The 20,837-nt window shown below is 34.7% G+C and overlaps 1 protein-coding gene across 1 annotated transcript; it reads right to left on the bottom strand.

The window, feature by feature from the left end:
- Positions 1-14,509: 14,509 nt before the first annotated feature.
- On the bottom strand, positions 14,510-15,714 carry LOC142605335 (uncharacterized protein At1g76070). The gene has a single exon (XM_075776793.1). The coding sequence runs from the start codon at positions 15,536-15,538 to the stop codon at positions 14,738-14,740; it is 801 nt and encodes a 266-aa protein (XP_075632908.1). The 5' UTR covers positions 15,539-15,714; the 3' UTR covers positions 14,510-14,737.
- Between the last annotated feature and the right edge of the window lie 5,123 nt (positions 15,715-20,837).

Genomic DNA, 20,837 nt, shown 5'->3' with positions numbered 1-20,837 from the left:
TTACTCAAAAACTTATCAAACAAAAAGCTAAAATTGTATTCCTTGTACATCATGGCATTAAGCAAAAAAAGTGTTAGGTTTCTAAAAACATTAATTCCATTTCTTTGTACCCCTAAGCTGTAGGTATTGGCCTTAATCACATGCTGGGAGGCTAAGACAAACCTAAAAGCCCTTAAAAAGAAGAGCCTTATAGTTTATAGTACTACTCTACTACATGTACCTTAGTGCTAGTGGCAATGCAATTGTAGCTCCTTTATTTCTTGGAACTCTTACCCTTTAACCTGCTTTTGGTAATGCAAATACTCTACCATAAACTCATAAAAGCAAGGTCTTTTTCTCTCCTTTATTTTGTTATTTTATCTATACTTTCCTCCCCAATTGTCTCTCAAAAGGAGAATCCATTGCAGTATCAAAGTCACAGATCTTAATAAATGTGAATCCTATTGCGCATGCTAGAGTAAAAGTTGTACATGTGCAATGGTTTTAAAGTTCTGCTTCTAATGGAAATGGAAAATTGTCCACCAACACAAAAAGTAGTACTTTTTATTTTTATCAAGTTACAATATGGCAGGACAAGTAGCTCCAAATAATATAACTAACTTTGCCTGAAAAAAATTGCAGGGAAAACAGAAAAGATACTAAATTTTTTAACTTTCACTATTGAATGTTGTTTTTTCAACTCTCAATCCATTAAGACCAATTGCACATAGTGGAAAACCACCTGATCTCAATCCGGTTTTCATTAACCTACGACTGTATTATCTTCATTTCAGCGCACTTTTACTTCAGTTGCAAAGAAAGTCACATCCACTCGGACCATTTTACAAGGAAAACTATTTCATTCGCCAAAAGCTTTGACAAAGTTCATCAAATCACTGATGCATTCTCGACTGTTCCCAGTTCATTGCGCCATAGGCTCAGTCAATCATTGGTTAAGTAAATGAAAAAGGAATTGGATAATAAAGAAAGACCAGAGGAAGTACAAATAAGCAAAATTCCATCCTGCATATTATGATTGACAGCTACAACCACTACATTAACAAAATCTAATTGGAAAAAAAAAACAAAATTAGATAGAGAGTGAAACTTACCGGTAATTGAGGTTGGACCCAAGCCTTTCTGAAGATGCTAAAGACTGAACAGAGAGCAGAAGCTGAATCCCACCTCTGCAAACATCAACAAAAATTCTGTTATCAAAACCAAAACACAAACACAAGTTGAACCCCCTTGTTCTTGCAGAGAGAGAAAAGAAACACAAACACAAAAACTCAAATACATTGATCAAAACCCACCTAGAATATGGCTTTGATCTTGATTTTGATTCAGCACCAAGCTTGCAGAGAGAGAGAAAAGAAACACAAACACAAACACAAGCTGATTTTGATTTTGATCTTAACCCAAACCGTGTCAGCCTTGATCTTGATTTTGATTTTGATCTTAACCCAAACCGTGTCAGCCTTGAGATCTCAGTTTGAAGAGAAGAGAGAGTGATAGAGAGAGGGGATGACAAAGAACCAAGTGGCTTGGTGTGTGATGGAAGAGCTCAGCAATGGAGAGGCAGAAGTGCAGCGGAGAGACAGAGATAAAGAAACAGAGAAAAAATACCAGAGAGAGAGGAGGTGACAAAGAACCAAAGACTGATATTTTACAATAAACTATTAATATACGGTTTACCATCAGCTACAGTGCGATTCTATGTTTAGAATCGCACTGTAGCTCATTGTATTTTTTTTTTGCAATTCTTACAAAACCCCATATTCAATGGACCTTTGTTTTGGGCCTCAATGCTATCCTATTTGATAATTTGGCATAGAGAATGGGTTTAGCCCATTCACTGCTGGTGCTCTTATGGCTGATCAAAAAGGGTAGTTGTTGCTATGACCTCATAACCAAATGCCTTTCGCATCTCTCATCATGTAGAGTTTTAGGAACATTGACCTTGTAACAGTCTCTCTAGCTTCCATTAGTATTCCTCCAATCATTCTCTCATAATCACAAATTTCCTTATAACCTTATATTCTGAGTACTCTAATGATCTTAGTGAGGCGGTTTAACAATTGCCCCCTTTTCGGCTCCTCCTAATGGTCAAGGTCTTTTGCCCCAAAACCACTATGGAGTTAATGAAAAATTGACTCCTAATTTGCTTGTTTGAACATGGTTTAAAGTAGGGAAAGCAATGAGTCCCATAAAGAAAAAAAATTTGAACTTTAGATGAGTTTATATATAAGTTGGCTATTAGATTAGGCTCTAATTGACACTACTTTAGTGGAAGGGGAAGGACCTACCTAATGGGCCTTCCACCATACATTCACGCATTGTCCTCACGGAGTCGAGGCAAGCTGATTCATTGAGACGATGTGGAATTTGAAGAAGGATAATGCGAGCAAATATCTTACTAATCTTCTATCTAACTAGCTAGAATTATTGGATACATCGATTCAGGTTCTGAGTCCAATGTATTATCATAGTCAAAAGTGTAGTAAGGGTTTTAGTTCTAATTATACAGGTAATATAGTACTACAACTCTAGGGTTAATCCAAGGTTGACATATAGTATGCACCTCAATAGATACATTGTAACAGAAGAATTCAATAATAAAGATCTATAGCAACTCTTCAGCATTTTTTGCTATAAAGGTAGGCTATTAAGACCTAACCATTTTAATCCCAAGATAATTTTCTCACTGATTTCCTTTTTTTTCTTCATAATATTTATAAATTTTAACAAGAATAACGCTTACTCCAAGAAGAGAATATCTTAGAAAAAGCAAGAAAAGTAGTCCCAGCAACTTCAATTTGGACTTTGGAGCTCCTGTATTAGAATACGCAACAAGTCTTGGTGTTGTAGAAGATGAGAAAACCCGTTATGAAATTGTCAGACACCAAAAATGGTATGGAGGAATTCGGGAAAATTCTGAATATTTCAAATTACTAAATTAATCTTGTTGGGGATATTATTGATATAATTTGATAATCTTTTGACAAAATGCAATTTATTTGTAATTGGATAGATCTAGGGTGGTTTAAGGCTTGAAGAAACATCTTGTTCAAGTCAAGTATTAAAGCCATGCAAGTCTGTTTAAGAAACAAATGAAAAAGTATTGTTTATTAAAACTCAACAGATGTTTCGACAGAAGCATCTCTATTGAGGTTTAATATTGAAGCTCGACAACAGCTTGATAGAAGTTGTATCTGTTAAGAACTACGAAATTAGAATTTCCAGATCTGATTACGCGCATATCCAAGTGTATTTGTGTAGGATTTCTTTTTACACAATCCTAGACATATATAAAGATTATCTTAAGGGCCGTTTCAGTGTTGCAAAAGGTTTTGTTGTATCCCTACACGCATATTGTGATCAGAGACAGAAATTGCCTTAATTCATCATTCTCTTTGTAGAAGCTATTGCATCTTTGTGTCAAAAGTTTTGTAACCAAGGAGCTTCTTGATCTTCATGTTGATGAACTGATGAATTTTGCAGCCAACATTTTCCTCAAGTTGGTGTGTTAATCATATACTAGGATTCGTACATCATTGGTTAGTTACATACTGAGATTCGTGCATTGAAAGGAGAGATTGCCACTACATTGCAAGTCCAATTTGATATTGGAGTAAGGGTTCAACTGTAGGTTGGTATTAGGTACTGGGATTCCTTTTACTTGTAATTGCTTGTTTTGATAATAGTAGATTCTCGAGAGTGGTGACTTTAAATTCACCCGGTGGGGTTTTGCCTTGGTGGTTTTCTCCATTCATAAACAAATTACTTGTGTCAAATTTACTTTCCACTGCATTTAACTTAGTTGGTGATTTGTTTGTGCTACCACACTATTGCATGTAATTGAATCTAATTAATTAACTTGGTTAATTAATTAATTAATTTACCAAAGGGATCAATACATTCTTGGCCGACCAAGTGGTATCAGAGTGGGCACACTTTGATTATGATTAATCTTTGTTGTGTGATCCATTGACCCCCTATTTGTCATGGATAGAAGACAATCTCTTATTATATCTCTTTTATTTGATGGCGCTAACTATGTATACTGGAACGTACGCGTGAGAGCTTTCTTGTAGTCTTTAGATGAGAATGTGTGACAAGCTGTGGAGATTGACTGGACTAAGCCAAATGAAGTGCTGGCTGATTGGGATGATGCCAAGATCGAAGCAACAAACTTCAACAGCAGAGTAATGAATGCTTTATACAGTGCGGTCACCAATGAGGAGTTCAAGAATATAGCCTCTACTGAAACTACTAAAGAAGTATGGACTATCCTCTAGACAACCTATGAAGGGACTAAGGTTGTCAAGGATTTAAAGTTTCAATGCTTACTACGAGTTTTGAAGAGATTAAGATGGAGGAGGATGAGTCGTTTGATGAGTTCTATGTCAAGATGAAGGACATAGTCAACTCTGCCTTTAATCTTGGGGAAACTATTCCTGAACTCAAGGTTGTAAGAAAGGTTCTCAGATCTTTGTCTGAGAGATTCCATGCCAAGATCACCACCATTAAAGAAGCCAAGGACATTGATAAAATTCCTTTAACGGAGCTGGTCGGCAACTTGCAAACCTATGAATTGGGTTTGACTAGAATCTGGAAAGCAAGTAAAGGCAAGAGCATGGCACTGAAGGCCAAAAGCAATGAGATCGATGAGTCTTCTGATGATGAAGATTCCAAAATGAAATCCTACATCACTAGGCAATTCAAGAAGTTTATGAAAAATGTTAATGCGAAAGGATTTGATAAAGACCGAAAGCAATCCAATTTTTCTCAATTCAAGGGCCAAGACAGAGGAAAGAAGGATGCTAAGGATGGCGGTCAATACACTGTTCTCTTCGGACCAAAGTGCTTCGGATGTCAAGGTTTTGGACATATGAAACAAGAATGTCTAACATATCTCAAGACAATTGGGAAAAGCAAGGCTCTTGCTGCTACCTTGGGTGACACCGAGCTTGAGAATGAGTTAGATGACAATAATGACAAGGGAATCTTGAATACCTTCATTGCCACAGTGAATCCTACTGAAGGGATTGTCAGAAAGGTAGATGAAGAAGAGGACTTGGTGGAGTCTAAGTTTGAAAAAATGGATGAACAGGATGACATTCATACAGCTTATGATAAGTTGTACAAGGTTTTTGAGAAGCATGAGAAACTTTATAGGTTGGCCACCAAGAAGCTGAGTGATGCGGAGCTAGATTGAGAGGAGCTCTCTAAAAAGGTTAATGAAACAAATTAAACCATTGGAGCTTTGCAGTTTGAGAACAACTTTCTTGCTAAAAAGTCAAAGAAGCTTGAAGCAGAACTGTTCCAGGTTAGAGCTCAATTGGAGAGGACTTCTAGTGCAAAGCTCGATGAGATGCAAAGCTCGATGAGATGCTAAGCTCTCAAAAATCTGCTTCTGATAGAACCGGCTTGGGATATGATTTCTCTTCTCCTAACATTGCGTCCTTTAGTACTACTGTGTTTGTCTCACCTGCTAATAATGTTAATTATGAGAATAGTGAATGTAAAATTGAAATAGCTAGTGAGAATGTAGACAAGGGCAAATCTATTCTAGGAGCACCCCTTAAGCTTGAAAAGAAAGAGACTAGAAACCCTAAGACTAAGACAGTTAATAACAAAAAGTCTCAACCAAAGAACCCACATCTCTGTCATCACTGTGGAGCTTCAGGCATACTCGTCCAAATTGCTATAAGTGATTAGTCACTCAACAAAGCAATAGTATGCTCTCGTCCGGAAACCAGAATCAGTTTCCATCCTCTCTGGCCCCTCTTGGAAATCTTTTTAAGGCCTTTATATTCCTTTCGAACTTGAACGATTTCAATTCTTCCCCCTCACCACCGGATCAAAGGTTTGCACAAAGGAAATGTTCATCTAATGTGTGGAAGGAAAAATGCTCAAAGTGATTTAGTCACTTTTTTTTTCTCTCTCTCTCCCCTTATGGCTATGCATTACTTGTTCGTTTTGCTTTCTTGTTTTGAGTTAGTCTAGTTTTATGCTTTGCTTTGTTTAACATGCTTTTGATTGTTTGTTTTCAATTTTGCTTTATTTGTTTTTCATAAAAATTAAAAAAAATGAAAAATCAGAAAAATACAAAAATAGTGTTTGCTTTGTGTATATTGGTACTTGTTTACCTTGGATGGCCATTGAAACAAATTTTTCTAAACCTTGCATCTCTTGTAGCTTAGATGAGCATCTCAATGCATAACTAAGCAAGTGAGTTTTGTGGCTTGTGTTTGTGATGAATACAATTAAGTAATCTCTTATACTTAACATTCATATGACTCTTTTTTATGAGAATGACTAAAAAATTCTAAGAGAAAGTCACAAACAACCATCTCACCACTAAATCCCGCCAATCATGTATAACATCTGTGTGCTTTGACATAGCAAAATTGTGATATTTTTTGGCTTACGTAATTGGGTATTTCTTCTCTCTCTCTCTCTCTCTCTCTCTCTCTCTCTCTCTCTCTCTATATATATATATATATATATATATATATATATGCCCATGCATGATATCTTCAAAAAGAAAATATACAAAGAAAAATAAAAGCAAAAAGAATCAAAATACTTTTAAATATGGTTGACAGCGTGTTTCTAGGAGATGTGGGAGTTATAAGATGTACCTTGAAGGTGATAGTCTCCATCAAGCAGTTATGATTGTGTGTGAGTATTTTTGATTATCTTATATCTTAAATCGTCGTAATATGAGAAACTTGTGCAAACTTGCTATGTTTTCACACACAACACAAAAAAATTCTTTGCTACACTTGACACATGAGTAGGTACAATGTGATTTGGCCATCACAAGGAATATATGTGTTAATATATGCTCACTAAACTATCTAAACTTGTTTTTGAAACATAAAATTTGTTAGACTTGTTTACTGTGTACGTGTGTGTGTGTGTGTGTGTGTGTGTGTGTATTTTTGGATCTCTAATGCGTTGCATGTATGTTGAGAGATGTTTTGAGAGTTTAATATATTGATTGGATCTCTGGTTGAGTTGCTTGCTTGTTGCATTCATCTTTATGTGTTTTTTCTCTCTTTGAAAAACTCTTTTCATCAAGCTCGATAGCTTCTTCGACAAATTCCTCTTCTATCGAGCTTTCTCTCTTTAGTCTCGATAGAATCTCGACAGATCTTTGATCCATCGAGATTTCTAGAGTTCTTCTTAACACAATCTCACAGCTTCTTGATCCATCGAGAAAATTTCTCTAAGCTCTCTATTTGGCCAATAGCTTCTCGACAGATTCTCGATCCATTGAGGTATTTTTGCCGTTGACAGCATCTCGATAGAATCACTTTTGTCGAGATTTAGTGCTCGACAGATACTTCGATCCATCGAGCTGCGATTTCTTTAAATAGCTAAGGCGCAAATCTAATCTCACTTTTCATTTCTCCTCTCGACAGAATACTTCTTTTCTCTCCCAAACACTCTCTCCCTAACTCAAATCCTTCAACCCTTCTTCATTTCAACCTAGATCAAGTCTCCATTCCTTGGTAAGTGATCTATATCTCTTCATATTCATGCATTCATGCATTTGTGACCTAGATTTTAGGGTTTTTGAAAAATTTGAGAAATTTTTGGGTTGGGTTAAGTAGATTTGATGTTATATGTTCATGCATTGCATTCTCATCACATTTTAACTATGTTTCATGCATTATAGATGTGTATTTGATTGAAATGTGAAATATGTGCTAGTAGGTTTGTATTGGGCTATGCCCATGATGTATTTATTTTTGCACTTCACACGTCACATGATGTATTGGGCTATGCCCATGTGCATGCATTTTTTTTATACATACGTTCTTTTCTTTGCTTTTCTGTTTGTGATATGTTCTGGTTTCTCTCTCTCTCTCTCTCTTTCTCAGATAGACTATGTTATGGCACCCAAACAGCGCAAATCCATTCTAGCTTAAAACCTTCTTTGTGGTTCTGGGTCATCATCTTCTTCCGATCATCTTTCCCCTCTTCACATCTGGTTTCGTGATGAAAAGGCCCGAAAGGACTTCTCGGAGAACTTCCAGTGACGCGGCGTTCATTCGGAACGCCAAGTCATTTTATTGGATTTTTCGACACTTCTCTCCCCATCATTACTCGGACTCGAGGCTGGGCTTCTCTATTAGAGAAACCCTTGAGGTGTCCTATCGTGTTTATTTAGAAGTTTTACTCCAACATACACGGTGTTGATACCTTTGTACCTCGTTTTGCCACAACATTCCAAGGTATACGTATTATAGTTACTGTGGATCTTATATTTGAAGTACTATATGTTCCTAGGGTAGCGCATCCTAACTACCCTGGTTGTGAGCATCTTAAAACTGTGTCTAGAGACGAACTTCTGTCTCACTTTGTTGAGACACCTTCCACATGGGGTGGTAAGCTAAACACCCCATGCTCGGACTTTGCAAAAGGTCCGAGGATCCTTAACATGGTGATGCCATTTACTCTTACTCCACTATCTCACTGTAGCTCCATCACAGAGCCTCGTGCTCATTTTCTTCTGTCCCTCTTAGAGGACCTCACCATAGACTTCCTATCTCACTTCATCACATCGGTCCTCGATGTTTATCAGCATACGGCTACACGTGATAAGCTCATTTTTCCTTCTGCTATCACGTGTATCCTTCGACACTTCTCCGTCGAGATTCCAGATTTTTCTTCTCTTTTCCCCGTTATGTATGCCATCGACGCCGATACTGTTCGACGGAGTGAGGCTCAGCTTCGACTGAAGCGGCCACATGTGGTGACTCCCGATCTTGTTGCTTCTGCTAGTCCTTCCATTTCTGCTCCTTCTTCCTCGACTGGTGCTACGACCCTAGAGGCCATCATGGTGCAGCTTCAGTGCATGGATTCTTGCCTTGACACTCTCTCTAATGAGTCATGTCAGGTGAACACTCGTGTTGGTCGTATTGCAAGACGACAAGCTTGCCTTAGTGGTTTCACCGCTTCTCCTTCTCCAGAGGCTTTGGCAGATAAGGATAGTGATGATGGTGATGAGGATGCTAACTCTTCCAGTGATGTCGAGATGACGCCTTTTCAGTGACTTGCCCTTTGCCATTCGTGATAAAAAGGGGGTGTGGTTTTGGAGTCTTATACTTAGGGGGAGAGTTAGTATAAGACTTTTTTTTGTTAGGGGGAGTGTTTATACATTTTTTGAGGGATGTAGTGAGGTTATTAAGTATTTCTTTTCTTTATTTACTTTTACCTCTTATATACTGGTCTTGTGACCACCTTTATGACATACATTGTACTTATTTTCCATATATATAATGATGTATGTTGTTCTTCTCCTGTCTCTTCACGTGTTGTTTCTTTTTTCTCTTTATACACATATTTCTTTATGTATGCATTTTTTTATTTCCGTTTCACACAAGATGCCTTGATGAGTGTTGTTTAAGTGTTTTAGAAAGGCAGGTTGTGAAAGTCCATCTTGCCATGAATTCTCTTCTTGCAATGTTTTTCAAGAATTTATGTTAGGATTAGACTTATTTTTGTAATTTAACAAGTAATTATGAGTTTAGTGATCTAAGACTTCTCTCATGATTCATTTGTTTATTGTGGTTTTGTCACGAATTGCTAAAGAGATTGTTGAGGATAATATTGATGTAATTGGCTAATCTTTTGACAAAACTTACTTTATTTGTAATTGGGTAGATCTAGTATAGTTTAAGACTTCAAGAAATATGTTGTTCAAGTCAAGTGTTAAAACTATGCAAGTCTGTTCAAGAAACAATTGAAGAAGTGATGTTTATTAAAGCTTGACAGATATCTCGACAAAGGCATATCTATTGAGGTTTAATGTTGAAGCTCGATAACAGCTTGATAGAAGCTGTATCTGTCGAGAACTACAAAATCAGAATTTCCAGATCTAATTACATGTATATCCAAGTGTATTTGTATAGCGATCCTTTTCTCACAACCCTAAACATATATAAGGATTATTTTAAGGGCCATTTCAGTGTTGCAAAAGGTTTTGTTGTATCCCTACACGCATATTGTGACCGGAGACAGAAATTTGCCCTAGTTCATCATTCTCTCTGTAGAAACTACTACGTCTTTGCGCTAAGGGTTTTGTAACCAATGAGTTTCTTGATCTTCATGTTAATGAACTGAAGAACTTTGTAGCCAACATCTTCCTCAATTTGATGTGTTAGTCATGTATTAGGATCCGTGCATCATTAGTTAGTCACGTACTAGGATTCGTGCATTGAAAGGAGAGATTGCCGCTACATTGCAAGTCAAATTGGGTATTGTGGTAAGGATTCAACTATAGGTTGGTATTAGGTCTTGAAATTCCTTTTACTTGTAACCGCTTGTTTTGATAATAGTGAATTCTCGTAAGTGATGTCCTTAAATTCACCCGGCGGGGTTTTGCCTCAGTGGTTTTTTCCATTCGTAAACAAATCACCTATGTCAAATTTACTTGCTGTTGCATTTAATTTAGTTGGTGATTTGTTTGTGCTACCACGCTATTGCATGTAATTAAATTTAATTAATTAATTTTTCTAATTAATTAATTAATTTACTAAAGGGGTCAATACATTCTTGGCCTATCAAATCTTTTGATATTTTGATGTTTGTTTCTTGAACCAAAAAAAAAAAAAAAAAACACACAATATAAGACAAAATGTTGAGCCAGAACCAGAGGTCGTGGAGTTTATTTATTGATGATAAAATCGATCACCTTCTTCATTTTCGACAGGCTTCACAACCATAGCCATTTCGTTGAATTAATTTTAAGTGCATTTTTTTTTTTTACATGAACACCCTTTTCAATGGCTAGGGTGTTAATAACTTAATATCGACAAAGTTGTATTTCTGGGTTCTATAGCAATTTCAAAGATGTGAAGAACCTCCTAATAAGAGGGATTCTCTTGCAAGCAATTCAATCTTCTGGGATCTTACGGCTATGGCCATTGGGGTATGTGGTGACCATACCTGTTATAAAAGAAAGGGACACTCAAACTTAAAACTATACAGAAGAACTATATTACATTAGTTGATTCCTATCCAAGGAAAAGTTGTATCTTCTTAGGGAAAGAGAAGAGAAAGAAAACAAAATAAAGAAGATAAGAATGACCAAAAATTAGGTGGCCATCTTTTATGAAGTAGCCTAACTTTTACAAAGATAATAGATTTAATAATGTGATTCATTTTTTATCATGGGCTGACACTTTGCTTTTAACAATGATCCATAAAGCTTTTTAATTAGAAGTTTTATGGTTTTTTTTTAGAGAAAAAAAAAATGGTTATTTTGTTTTAAAGAGAAAAAGGGAATAATTGGTTCTAATTTTATTGGATAGCACGTTCATGAAATAGAGGCTAGTAGTTTCAACTTTGAATCTTTGTCTCCCTTTCTTTGGAATTAAAGCTTATATATGAAAAATCAAAAACAAAAAGAAGCTTATATATGTAAAATCTTTTTCACAATGTATTCATATATCCGCAACATAATTTTATTTATTTATTATTTTCTTATTTATAATGGTCAATCTCGTTTAACAACAAAAAGTACAACAACTGCAAAGCAATCTATCCTAGCCCAATAAACACCCCCACACCCAAACAAAATAAGACCGAGGAGTAGGTCCAGTTAAAACAATGAGCCAAAGCCCACTTATATCAAGCATCGGCTAAGGTAACATAATTTATCTACGTGGGCCTATATATATAACCTCCAATAAAATATTGGGTTTCACTCCACTAACCACAGAAATAATGTCTTTTTAAAAATAAAAAAAAATTAAACTTTAATTACTTTTTTCAAAAAAATAATATGTGAGATAATAAATAATTTTATTTATTTATTATTTTCTTATTTATAATGGTCAATCTCGTTTAACAACAAAAAGTACAACAACTGCAAAGCAATCTATCCTAGCCCAATAAACACCCCCACACCCAAACAAAATAAGACCGAGGAGTAGGTCCAGTTAAAACAATGAGCCAAAGCCCACTTATATCAAGCATCGGCTAAGGTAACATAATTTATCTACGTGGGCCTATATATATAACCTCCAATAAAATATTGGGTTTCACTCCACTAACTACAGAAATAATGTCTTTTTAAAAATAAAAAAAAATTAAACTTTAATTACTTTTTTCAAAAAAATAATATGTGAGATAAATTGTGATAGAGAAATTTTATGTTCACAATATTTTCACAAAAATTTTATGACAATTCTTAAATGCCAAACTGTTACTGGCTATTACTTGTGAGCAAAAAAATAATTTCAGCAATCAGTAGTAAATCTAGATTTGATTCAATAATAACTTATTACTTATGATTTTTTTATGAAAATATTATTTACATAACATTACTCATAATAATAAATAATTTATTCATATTCCCACAAACCCAAGCACTACAATTTTATCTATACTTTGATCTTCAAAAGATAAACAAACTTTATCTAAACTTGTAAGGCTTTTGATGATTTTTATATTTTTTCCCATAAACTTCTTGTCATTATTTTTTTCGACCTTAAGATGTGTGCACCATGCCAGGTCCACTAGTGTTTGATCCATATAGCCGTGATTATAAGACTATTTCTCGCTTTTGCCGAGACGGTGTTGTTCCAATTACCAAATTATGTTGGCGAATGTGTATGGCTTGGGTTCCTTCTCTTGGAGAAATTTGAGTGACCCGACTCTCAAAGTAGCAGATTTTACAGTCCCCGCTCGTTAAATCCGGGTCAAGCGGAAGGTTAATCTAAAACTGAGTGAATTTTTGCATGAAAATCATTCACATTGGAAGCTTCCAAAATGTTGGAAATAATGAGCTGAGTACGATAGAGCAGGATTATTAGGTAGAGTAAATCCGGTACTACAATCATTTTTACAAATTTGTTATAATTTGTTCACATGATAACTTGTGAGTAATGAAATTACGAACATACGTGCACCCACTATTTATAACTTGTCACGCTAGTTGTGAATAAAATTGTAGAAATTGATTTGATAGTAAATTTAGTTTATTAAGTATAGTAGAATATTTATAATAGTATTTGCAAGCTTGGAAGGGATCATCGATGGTTGGCTTTTGGCAACAAGAAAACTTCTCAATTCTCACGCAGTGTTGTATTGTATTGTATTTTCATTGTACTAGGTCAAAATTGTGGCCCAATATTATTGGGGTCCAACGCCTTTTTATATTCTTTATTCTCATAATTTTTTCATGATCCGAAGGCTCCGTCCTTGTTTTTATTATTTAATTTTTACTTTGGACAATGTCATTGGCAGGTACATTTGTTGAGGCCAGCTTTGGCATGGCCGGCTTGCCGCTGTGTACAAACTACAAAATTGAAAATTCTTTCAAAATAAGTTTTAGTTTTTATATTCTTCTCAAATAAAAAAGTTTTAGTTTTTATAATCTTTTTGGTTGTCTTTTTTTATGGCTCTAGCTAGTGCTTGCTCAAGTCCGAGTTATTACCGCCTTCAGAGATATAAATTTCAATTTTTCTTTTTCTTTCTTTGGGTAGGTACTAGGTTCAACTTCGTCTGATATTATTGTACGTTTGCGTGTGTTTGCAAATAAATTTTCCTATGCAATGCAAAATGTGACCTAGCACTGACGGCTCCCTAAACTAAGGAATTGAAAATACACGGAAACCTCACAATTTTTTTTTTTTGAAAATTAAAATATATATTAGGGATGATAATTTGTGTTTGCCATATTAAGTCATGAGTATTTAGTTATATGGGTTGACCTAAACTTGACCCGTTTAGTAAATATGTTAAGAATTCTTGACCCTAACATGACATGTTTATTAAACAGGTTGATCCAATACGACACTTTTAATCCATTTAATTAAAAAATCATGTAAATGTTAATAAAAATGACCAATTTAATAATCCATTTGATTAATAGGTTATGTTTGATCTAAATAACATATTATCAATTTTCATATATTTAAAATTAAAATACAATTACAACTATAAATATAGTAATAAACATATAATTACAACCATAAATAAATTAAGCAATAATAACAAAAGTTAATACATTTATAAGTAAAATGAGTCAAACGAATTCGCATGATGAACACAACACGGTTCATTTATTAAATAGGTCAGTCGTATCAACTCGAATATAACCCAGACCAGTTTAACCTCAACTTATGACTTATTTATAAGTGAATTAGTTGTATTAAATTTGCAAGCCCTTTTTAAAAATAGAAATCAATCACTTTTACTACCTAAATATTGGCCCCCGCTTTCATTACCTTTATTTGGCTGAGTAGGGACTGAACACGATCCTCTAAAAATAAAAATCATCAATTTGTACTGCCAAAATATTGGCCCCCACTTTCACTACCTTTAGTTGGCTGAGTAGTGACTGAATATCTATAATAAATTAATAATGATGCCACGGGTCATAACTCATAAGTTAGATTTGGAGAGTATTTTCTGATTTTCCTTTCAAACAATATAGATTTGAAATCACCTATAAAATCACAAGGTAGCACATCCCAAAGCTTAAAATGAAAGAATGACCAATACTGTACAGAAAACATGCGTTTTAACATTCATCTATGCAGGAATAATTGTAGATGGGCTGCATCATGCCTATTACACTTTACGTCAAGTTCCATCAGAATTTTGCACCAAATTAATTACAGTGTTCTACAAATTTCATCACATTCACATATTTGCACAATCAATTGATGTAAAGCAACAAATCTAAACAAAACCCAACCCACCCAAAAAAAAAACTGAGAAAATTACTCTATCAATTTGCTTTGACCAAGGGATTTAATTGAAGAGGTGTAGGTGGACTCAAGGTTCTTCTCTTCCATAGATTAATTTCTTTTCTTGGCTGCAAAGGCACTCCCCCACCTACCATCATAGGTGCAGAGAAAGGAATTCTCATCTCTTCTTCTTCTTCATCACTCTCTCCTCTCTCTTCATCCGAGTAATACTTCAGGATATCCTTATCCACCGGTGACATCTGAGCCGTCCAATCAAAATCACCCAATGAATTACGTCCACTCGCAAACCTCTTCATCTGACTCAAAGAAGGCACTTCAATATCATCAGCAACAACCCCATCAGGCTTATCAGCAAAACCACCATTTTTGTTACTTCTCGGTGGTTTTACACCAGTAAAGATTCTCATAAACGCCGAGGCATGCTTGTAAGTGTTCTTTTGCTCAGGAGGAGAAGAAGAAGAAAACATCGTTGTTGTTGTTGTCACGGGTTTGGATTCTTGAGGCCGTGGCGGCGTGGCACGCTTAGCTTTCTTGATCTGTTTCTTGTGCTTAATTTGGCCCATGCATGAGACTTTTGGTGAAGTGGGTTCTTGTGTTTCAAACCCTCCGTTCTTGCTAGACTTTCTTCGAGCTTCATCTGGAATTATTGATATGATTGGACCGGAGAATCCTCTGTTGGCTCTGAACCTGTTTGTGTTAACCTCCGATCTCCTATCTCTACCAGGACTGAATGTAGGATTTTGGAAAGAGGCTGCTACTGCAGAAGCCGCTCTTGGTAGAAACTTCAAGATCTTGTTCTTTGGTTTACCTTGTTTCTCCATATTGTGTATATACGACTATACAATGATCGGTTCTTAATTATATACGCAAGAAGATAAGTACTATTACATTAAATGAGTCAGTAAAGTCTGAGGGTTGTGTTTTGAAGACAAAAAAATTAACAAGAAGTGGTTTTGTTTTGAACTTGTCAAGAGAATAGAGAGAGAGAAGCAGGCACGGTCAAAGAAGATGGTGTGACTGAACAAACCTACTTCTTCTTTGTTTGCCTTAATTGCCCACCAGAATTTAATAATACAACTTGCGGTTGATGCATGTTTAAGTCTTCTTTTGCGCCACATGAAAATATAAATAAATAAGTAAATAAATTGTATTCAGTGTTTTAAACTTTTATTAATTCATAGACTTTAAATATGGGTTTAAAAAGTCGAATAATAAAATATTTTTCTTTTACCATTCCTATTTGGAACTGGTCTGGGTAGGGTGTTGTCACATTTCAACAGTACACAAAGACACTAGACCCAATCTTCTTTTTTTTTTTTTTTTTTTTTGGAGGATTCCAGGATTAAGTCTTCTTAATTTGAACCCGCATGAAAATATAAATAAATTAATTGTAATCAGCATTTTAAACTTTTATTAATCCGTGGACTTTAAATATAGGATAAAAAAATTGAACTTCTACCTTTCTTTTTTGAAGCTGGTGGGTTGGGTACTCCTGTGTTTTAACTTTTAAATTAGTTGAGATTTGAACACTGTCAAATAATTTTTACATGTTTATATCTCATCAGCTTAATTTAGTGCACATATACACTAGGTCCATTCTTTGTTGGGGGGATTCCGACTAAGTACTAATATAAAAAATACTATAATAAATCTAATATGACACATGGTTTTCCTTTGATTTTGTCAGTTTATGACTTTTTAAAGCTTGATCTAATCACCTAATCATTAAACTCATATACGTGGTTTTAAAGATAATGACGAGTGACCAAATGTTATCAAAATTAATAAAAGTTTGGCAGCAGCTTTCAAACGTAACTATTTACAGACCAATTACTATTTCTATAGTTGCATGAAATTTGACTCGTGGGAAATAGTTTTCCAATCATATGGTGAGGATAGAAACCAACTGAGAATAATAAAATTTCATCTGGGTTTAATTGAAAGGTAAAACTTTGCTTCCAAAGCCTAAGTTATGTTCCAATTTGGCTTACTCTGGAGGGGAAAAAAAAGAAGTATAAACTTTTCTTGTGGACTATTAGTTTTTATTCCATGTGCACGAACTCAATAATTTGTTAAGTGCACTTGATCTATCCAGACGTTTTGAGTGTTTAAAACCTCGTTACCTTTGTTGTGGTGGGATGAGATTAGAATTGTTGATGAACTGAGTTCTTTAATTTGTTTTTATTTTTTATTTATAGGAATTGAGTTGTTTATGAACATTAATAATTGGGATTTGTCTTAAAAAATATATTATTTTTGTTTATTTTTAGTGAACGAGTCAAACTCAAGCCTCAAGCCAACCTAATTTTAGGTTCCACTATATTAACCAAGCAAAGGCCAAACATAATAATATTATGTGTTCATAACTTGTAAGAATAAGACTCAATTTCAATGTACAATATTATATATATATATATATATATATATATATATATATATATAAACATGTATAAAAATATACTTAATTATATTGACTTAAGATTGGATTATGTAAGTTTGTAAATAAATTAATAAAATATCAAATTATTATTTGCAATTTATTGCTAATATAAATAGTCCATTTTGTAGTAAAAGTTATATATAATTTTAAAAATACTTGATTGGTAAATAATCTAATTTTTACCTGTTCACAAATTAAAATAATTTTATCTAATTAATTCAAATAATGCAATTGTAATTGTAAGAACACGAAGTTAGGCAACCCAAACCCACCGAAAATAGTGAAATTGAAGTTTCTAAACCCGGCCCAAATCAATTGATATTTGTATAGAGAGTGAGATGAACAAGTTTGGGTTTTGCCCGAAGACACAGATAGGGAAAGAAAAGACCAAGGGGCCAAGGTTTTAATATATGAATAGATCTTTACAAACTTACCCGATGACAATGTTCTTGGTTGTTACAAATATTGTTCACTCTCTCTCAGCTACTGTTCTGTCTATGATCTCTTTTTCTAAATTCTCTCTTTGGATCCCCTCTATCTGAGAATCTTTTTCCTTTATATACTTCATGGCCTCTTGCATCCTAACCCTTCATCTTTAATTTCCCAAACCTCCTTAGGACACTTGTCCTATTAGACTTCTGGTGAAGGTGGTGGAAGGAGCTGCTAAGTTGTGGATCCACTGTTTAGGTCACTTCTTTATTAATGCAGCTAATAAAGTTGTTGCCAATCATGTAATGCAGCTAATAAAGTTGTTACAAGAAACTTCCTACAAAGATCTCATTCAACCCCTGAAGCACCCATCTGCCCCCATTAAATCCCCCACAGGCTCTCCGTCACTCCTCGGGCCGTGGATGCTCCTTCCAGAGGAATAATTGAAGGCTACAACAATGCTTCACCATCTTCAGTCCTCGGGTCCCGACAGTAATTATAATGAAGTTATTAATTATTAGTATAGATTGGTGAAGAACTAAAAATTATTATTTCTAATTTTTACTATATATATAAGGGAAATAAAAAAAGTTGATCAAGTATCTTGTAAACAAACTTGAACTTATTCGAAAAAAAAAAATTAACCAAACTTACCTACCTAATCTATTTTGGTGATGAGTTCAAAATATAAAATCAAATGAAAAATTTTAATACTCAAACGACTTCACTAGTTTATAACCTTAGGTCGGTGTTCAAAGTTTACAGCCCCATTACTAGTAGTCATGGACTCGTGGACATTATATGATTAAAGAAATGTACAATTATGAAACATTTATATATAAACTCACCTGGCCAGGATATATGGTTTTTAAATCTGCATTAATACATGTGAACGGATCCGTATGTTGGTGTGGCACAGTGGTCGACATTTCTATGCAAATGATAATCACATACGAACAAAATCTGTAGTGTTATGGTCTAAATCCAAAAAAATATATGTGATATGTTGGATGCCAGCGTTACAAGAAGAGGCATTTGATGGTAGCATATCCGAAGCAAAGTCCAGCTGCTAGGGTGCATATTTTGACTTTATTAGAGCACTGGCGTAGCGTAGTTTGTATAAGAGAAAAAAAAAATATCATATTTTAGTCGATTAGGTTTAAAATCTATCCAAATTAGGTTAGGTAAAATTGTGTAAAAATACATAGTTACCATGTGATTTACACTAGCATTATTTATTTTAAATTTAAGTTTCTTATTATAAAGGAAGAGAATAAAGAGTAATTGTAGTATATGAATAACGAGAAACAGTTTTAAAAAAATCATGAAAGTTAATATTTAATGATGCTACGTTTTTGGTACTAAGTATGAAATATAAATATTGAAAAAATAGTCGATGTTTATGCTAAAATATGAATATTCATGTCTAACTCAACTTCTCTCGTGTTATCCTGTCTATAACTCTCTTCCAAGCACATGGGATAATCAAACTCAATTTCTCTTTTCTAATTAAAACTATCTTCCACGAAGCACATAGGATTATCAAACTCAATCTCTCTCTTTTCTAAAACTATCTTCCACGAATGACCAAGGATATATAATCAATCGTGTCCATTATGTCTCCTTATAAATTCGCCCAGTGATCACCTTTTACCTATGTAGTACTATGCCACTAGTCTAACACACGCTCGTCGAAGTACTTATATGTTCATTAACACGGGAAAAGGTATGAAAGTCCAACATTTTGAACTTTTGATTAATAGTATTAGTCAGTAATGGCTGTATTTATCTGTCTTATTGAAGATTATTGTACATTTTGGATTTGCTAACTTTGATTTTTCGATGAAGTCAAACGAGTCATTAACATCACATGGCATTTATGGTGTTGAAATTTTTGGCATGAAAATTCTGGCCAATAAAGATATATTAAAGAAGACGCAGAAGAGACAAAGAGACTGATAGTTCATTACTTAAAAGGCATCCAATTTGGCATCCAACTTGGAAAGTGTTGTCTTCGTCTTTGACATTTTAAAAAATTCAAAGTGAACGCTGGCTGCGCACCGCTCTAATAACCGACGTGTAGTTGTTATCGTGTAGTAGTTATCCGACACAGCCATAAATACTTTGCCATACGCGTACCCATGCAAGGCAAGTCCAACTGTACACGACATCCTCTTTTTTCTTTGACTTAAGTCTATAATGTATTTTATACATGTATTAAGACTCTCCAATGGAGGTGAATCTTACAAGTGTAACGTTTATCTCCATATGAGAGGTACATTGATACATGTGATAATCACTTCCCTGTGTAGGTGAATAAAATTTCATTGAATATTTCGAAGATTGCATGATAGTTGAATTGTTGTAACTGAATGGTTAAGAGCATGTTTGGAAAGAGATTAACTCAAAACTCAAAATTCATAACTCAAAACTCATTACTGAAACTCATCACTCATATCTTAAAATTCTATCTCACCAAGAACCCAAAACTCTCTACTTCTTGTTTGGTTCATAGTTCAAAACTGTGTCCCTCTTCTCGTAAGTTCACTTTATCCCTTCTTAGTGGAGCCCACAGCTTGCCTAATGATCAGATCGGTCACTACTCACTCAATATAAAAATTGTTTTATTTGTTTTCTTATCTCCCACACACTTCAAATTCCATCTACAACACATTTCAACAGTAAATCGTTTTATTTGTTTTCTTCCTTTTTGTGGAGGACTATTTTTTCGCTCCACATGACATTACTTGGCACCCACGCTACATCAACATATTATTGATTTTTTTGGGTAAATTTTTTTAAAGCCCAAAATAAGCTTATATCTCATGGATTGGGCTCACATGTCCCACAAAAACCTTATTTCAAGAGGCGGATTCATGATCCACATTTCATCTTCATCAATTGGGATCATGACCCCTTGACATCATCAACATCAACATATAGATCGAGCTCAAGCAATGAATCAAAGCTCACCATATTACTTCTCTCATATTCATGGCAAGCAGCTTCTTCAACAAAAGTCCATATTCACACAAAATGACAACAAAACCCAAGGTACATCATCTCATTTTCGGCTTATGATCCAAGCTCGTGAGTCTTTTTGGGGAAACTTTAGGAGTTGTGATTTGGAGGGTCAAGAGGTATGTCCAGTAAAGCTCCAGCGGTTTAAAGTTGATAAAAGAAACATGTTGTTTGGCATGTGTTCTCCAACTCCCTGAACTCTGATGAGTCTGTGTGTAGCGGGTAACATA

This window comes from Castanea sativa, chromosome 1 (assembly GCF_040712315.1).
Source record: "Castanea sativa cultivar Marrone di Chiusa Pesio chromosome 1, ASM4071231v1".
NCBI classification, from domain to species: Eukaryota; Viridiplantae; Streptophyta; class Magnoliopsida; order Fagales; family Fagaceae; genus Castanea; species Castanea sativa.
Note: the sequence above shows the minus strand (reverse complement) of the source record. Positions and strands in the feature narration are given on the sequence as shown.

Coding starts and splice junctions, on each gene's coding strand:
- LOC142605335 (XM_075776793.1), bottom strand. CDS start 15,538: ATGGAGAAACAAGGTAAACCAAAGAACAAGATCTTGAAGTTTCTACCA.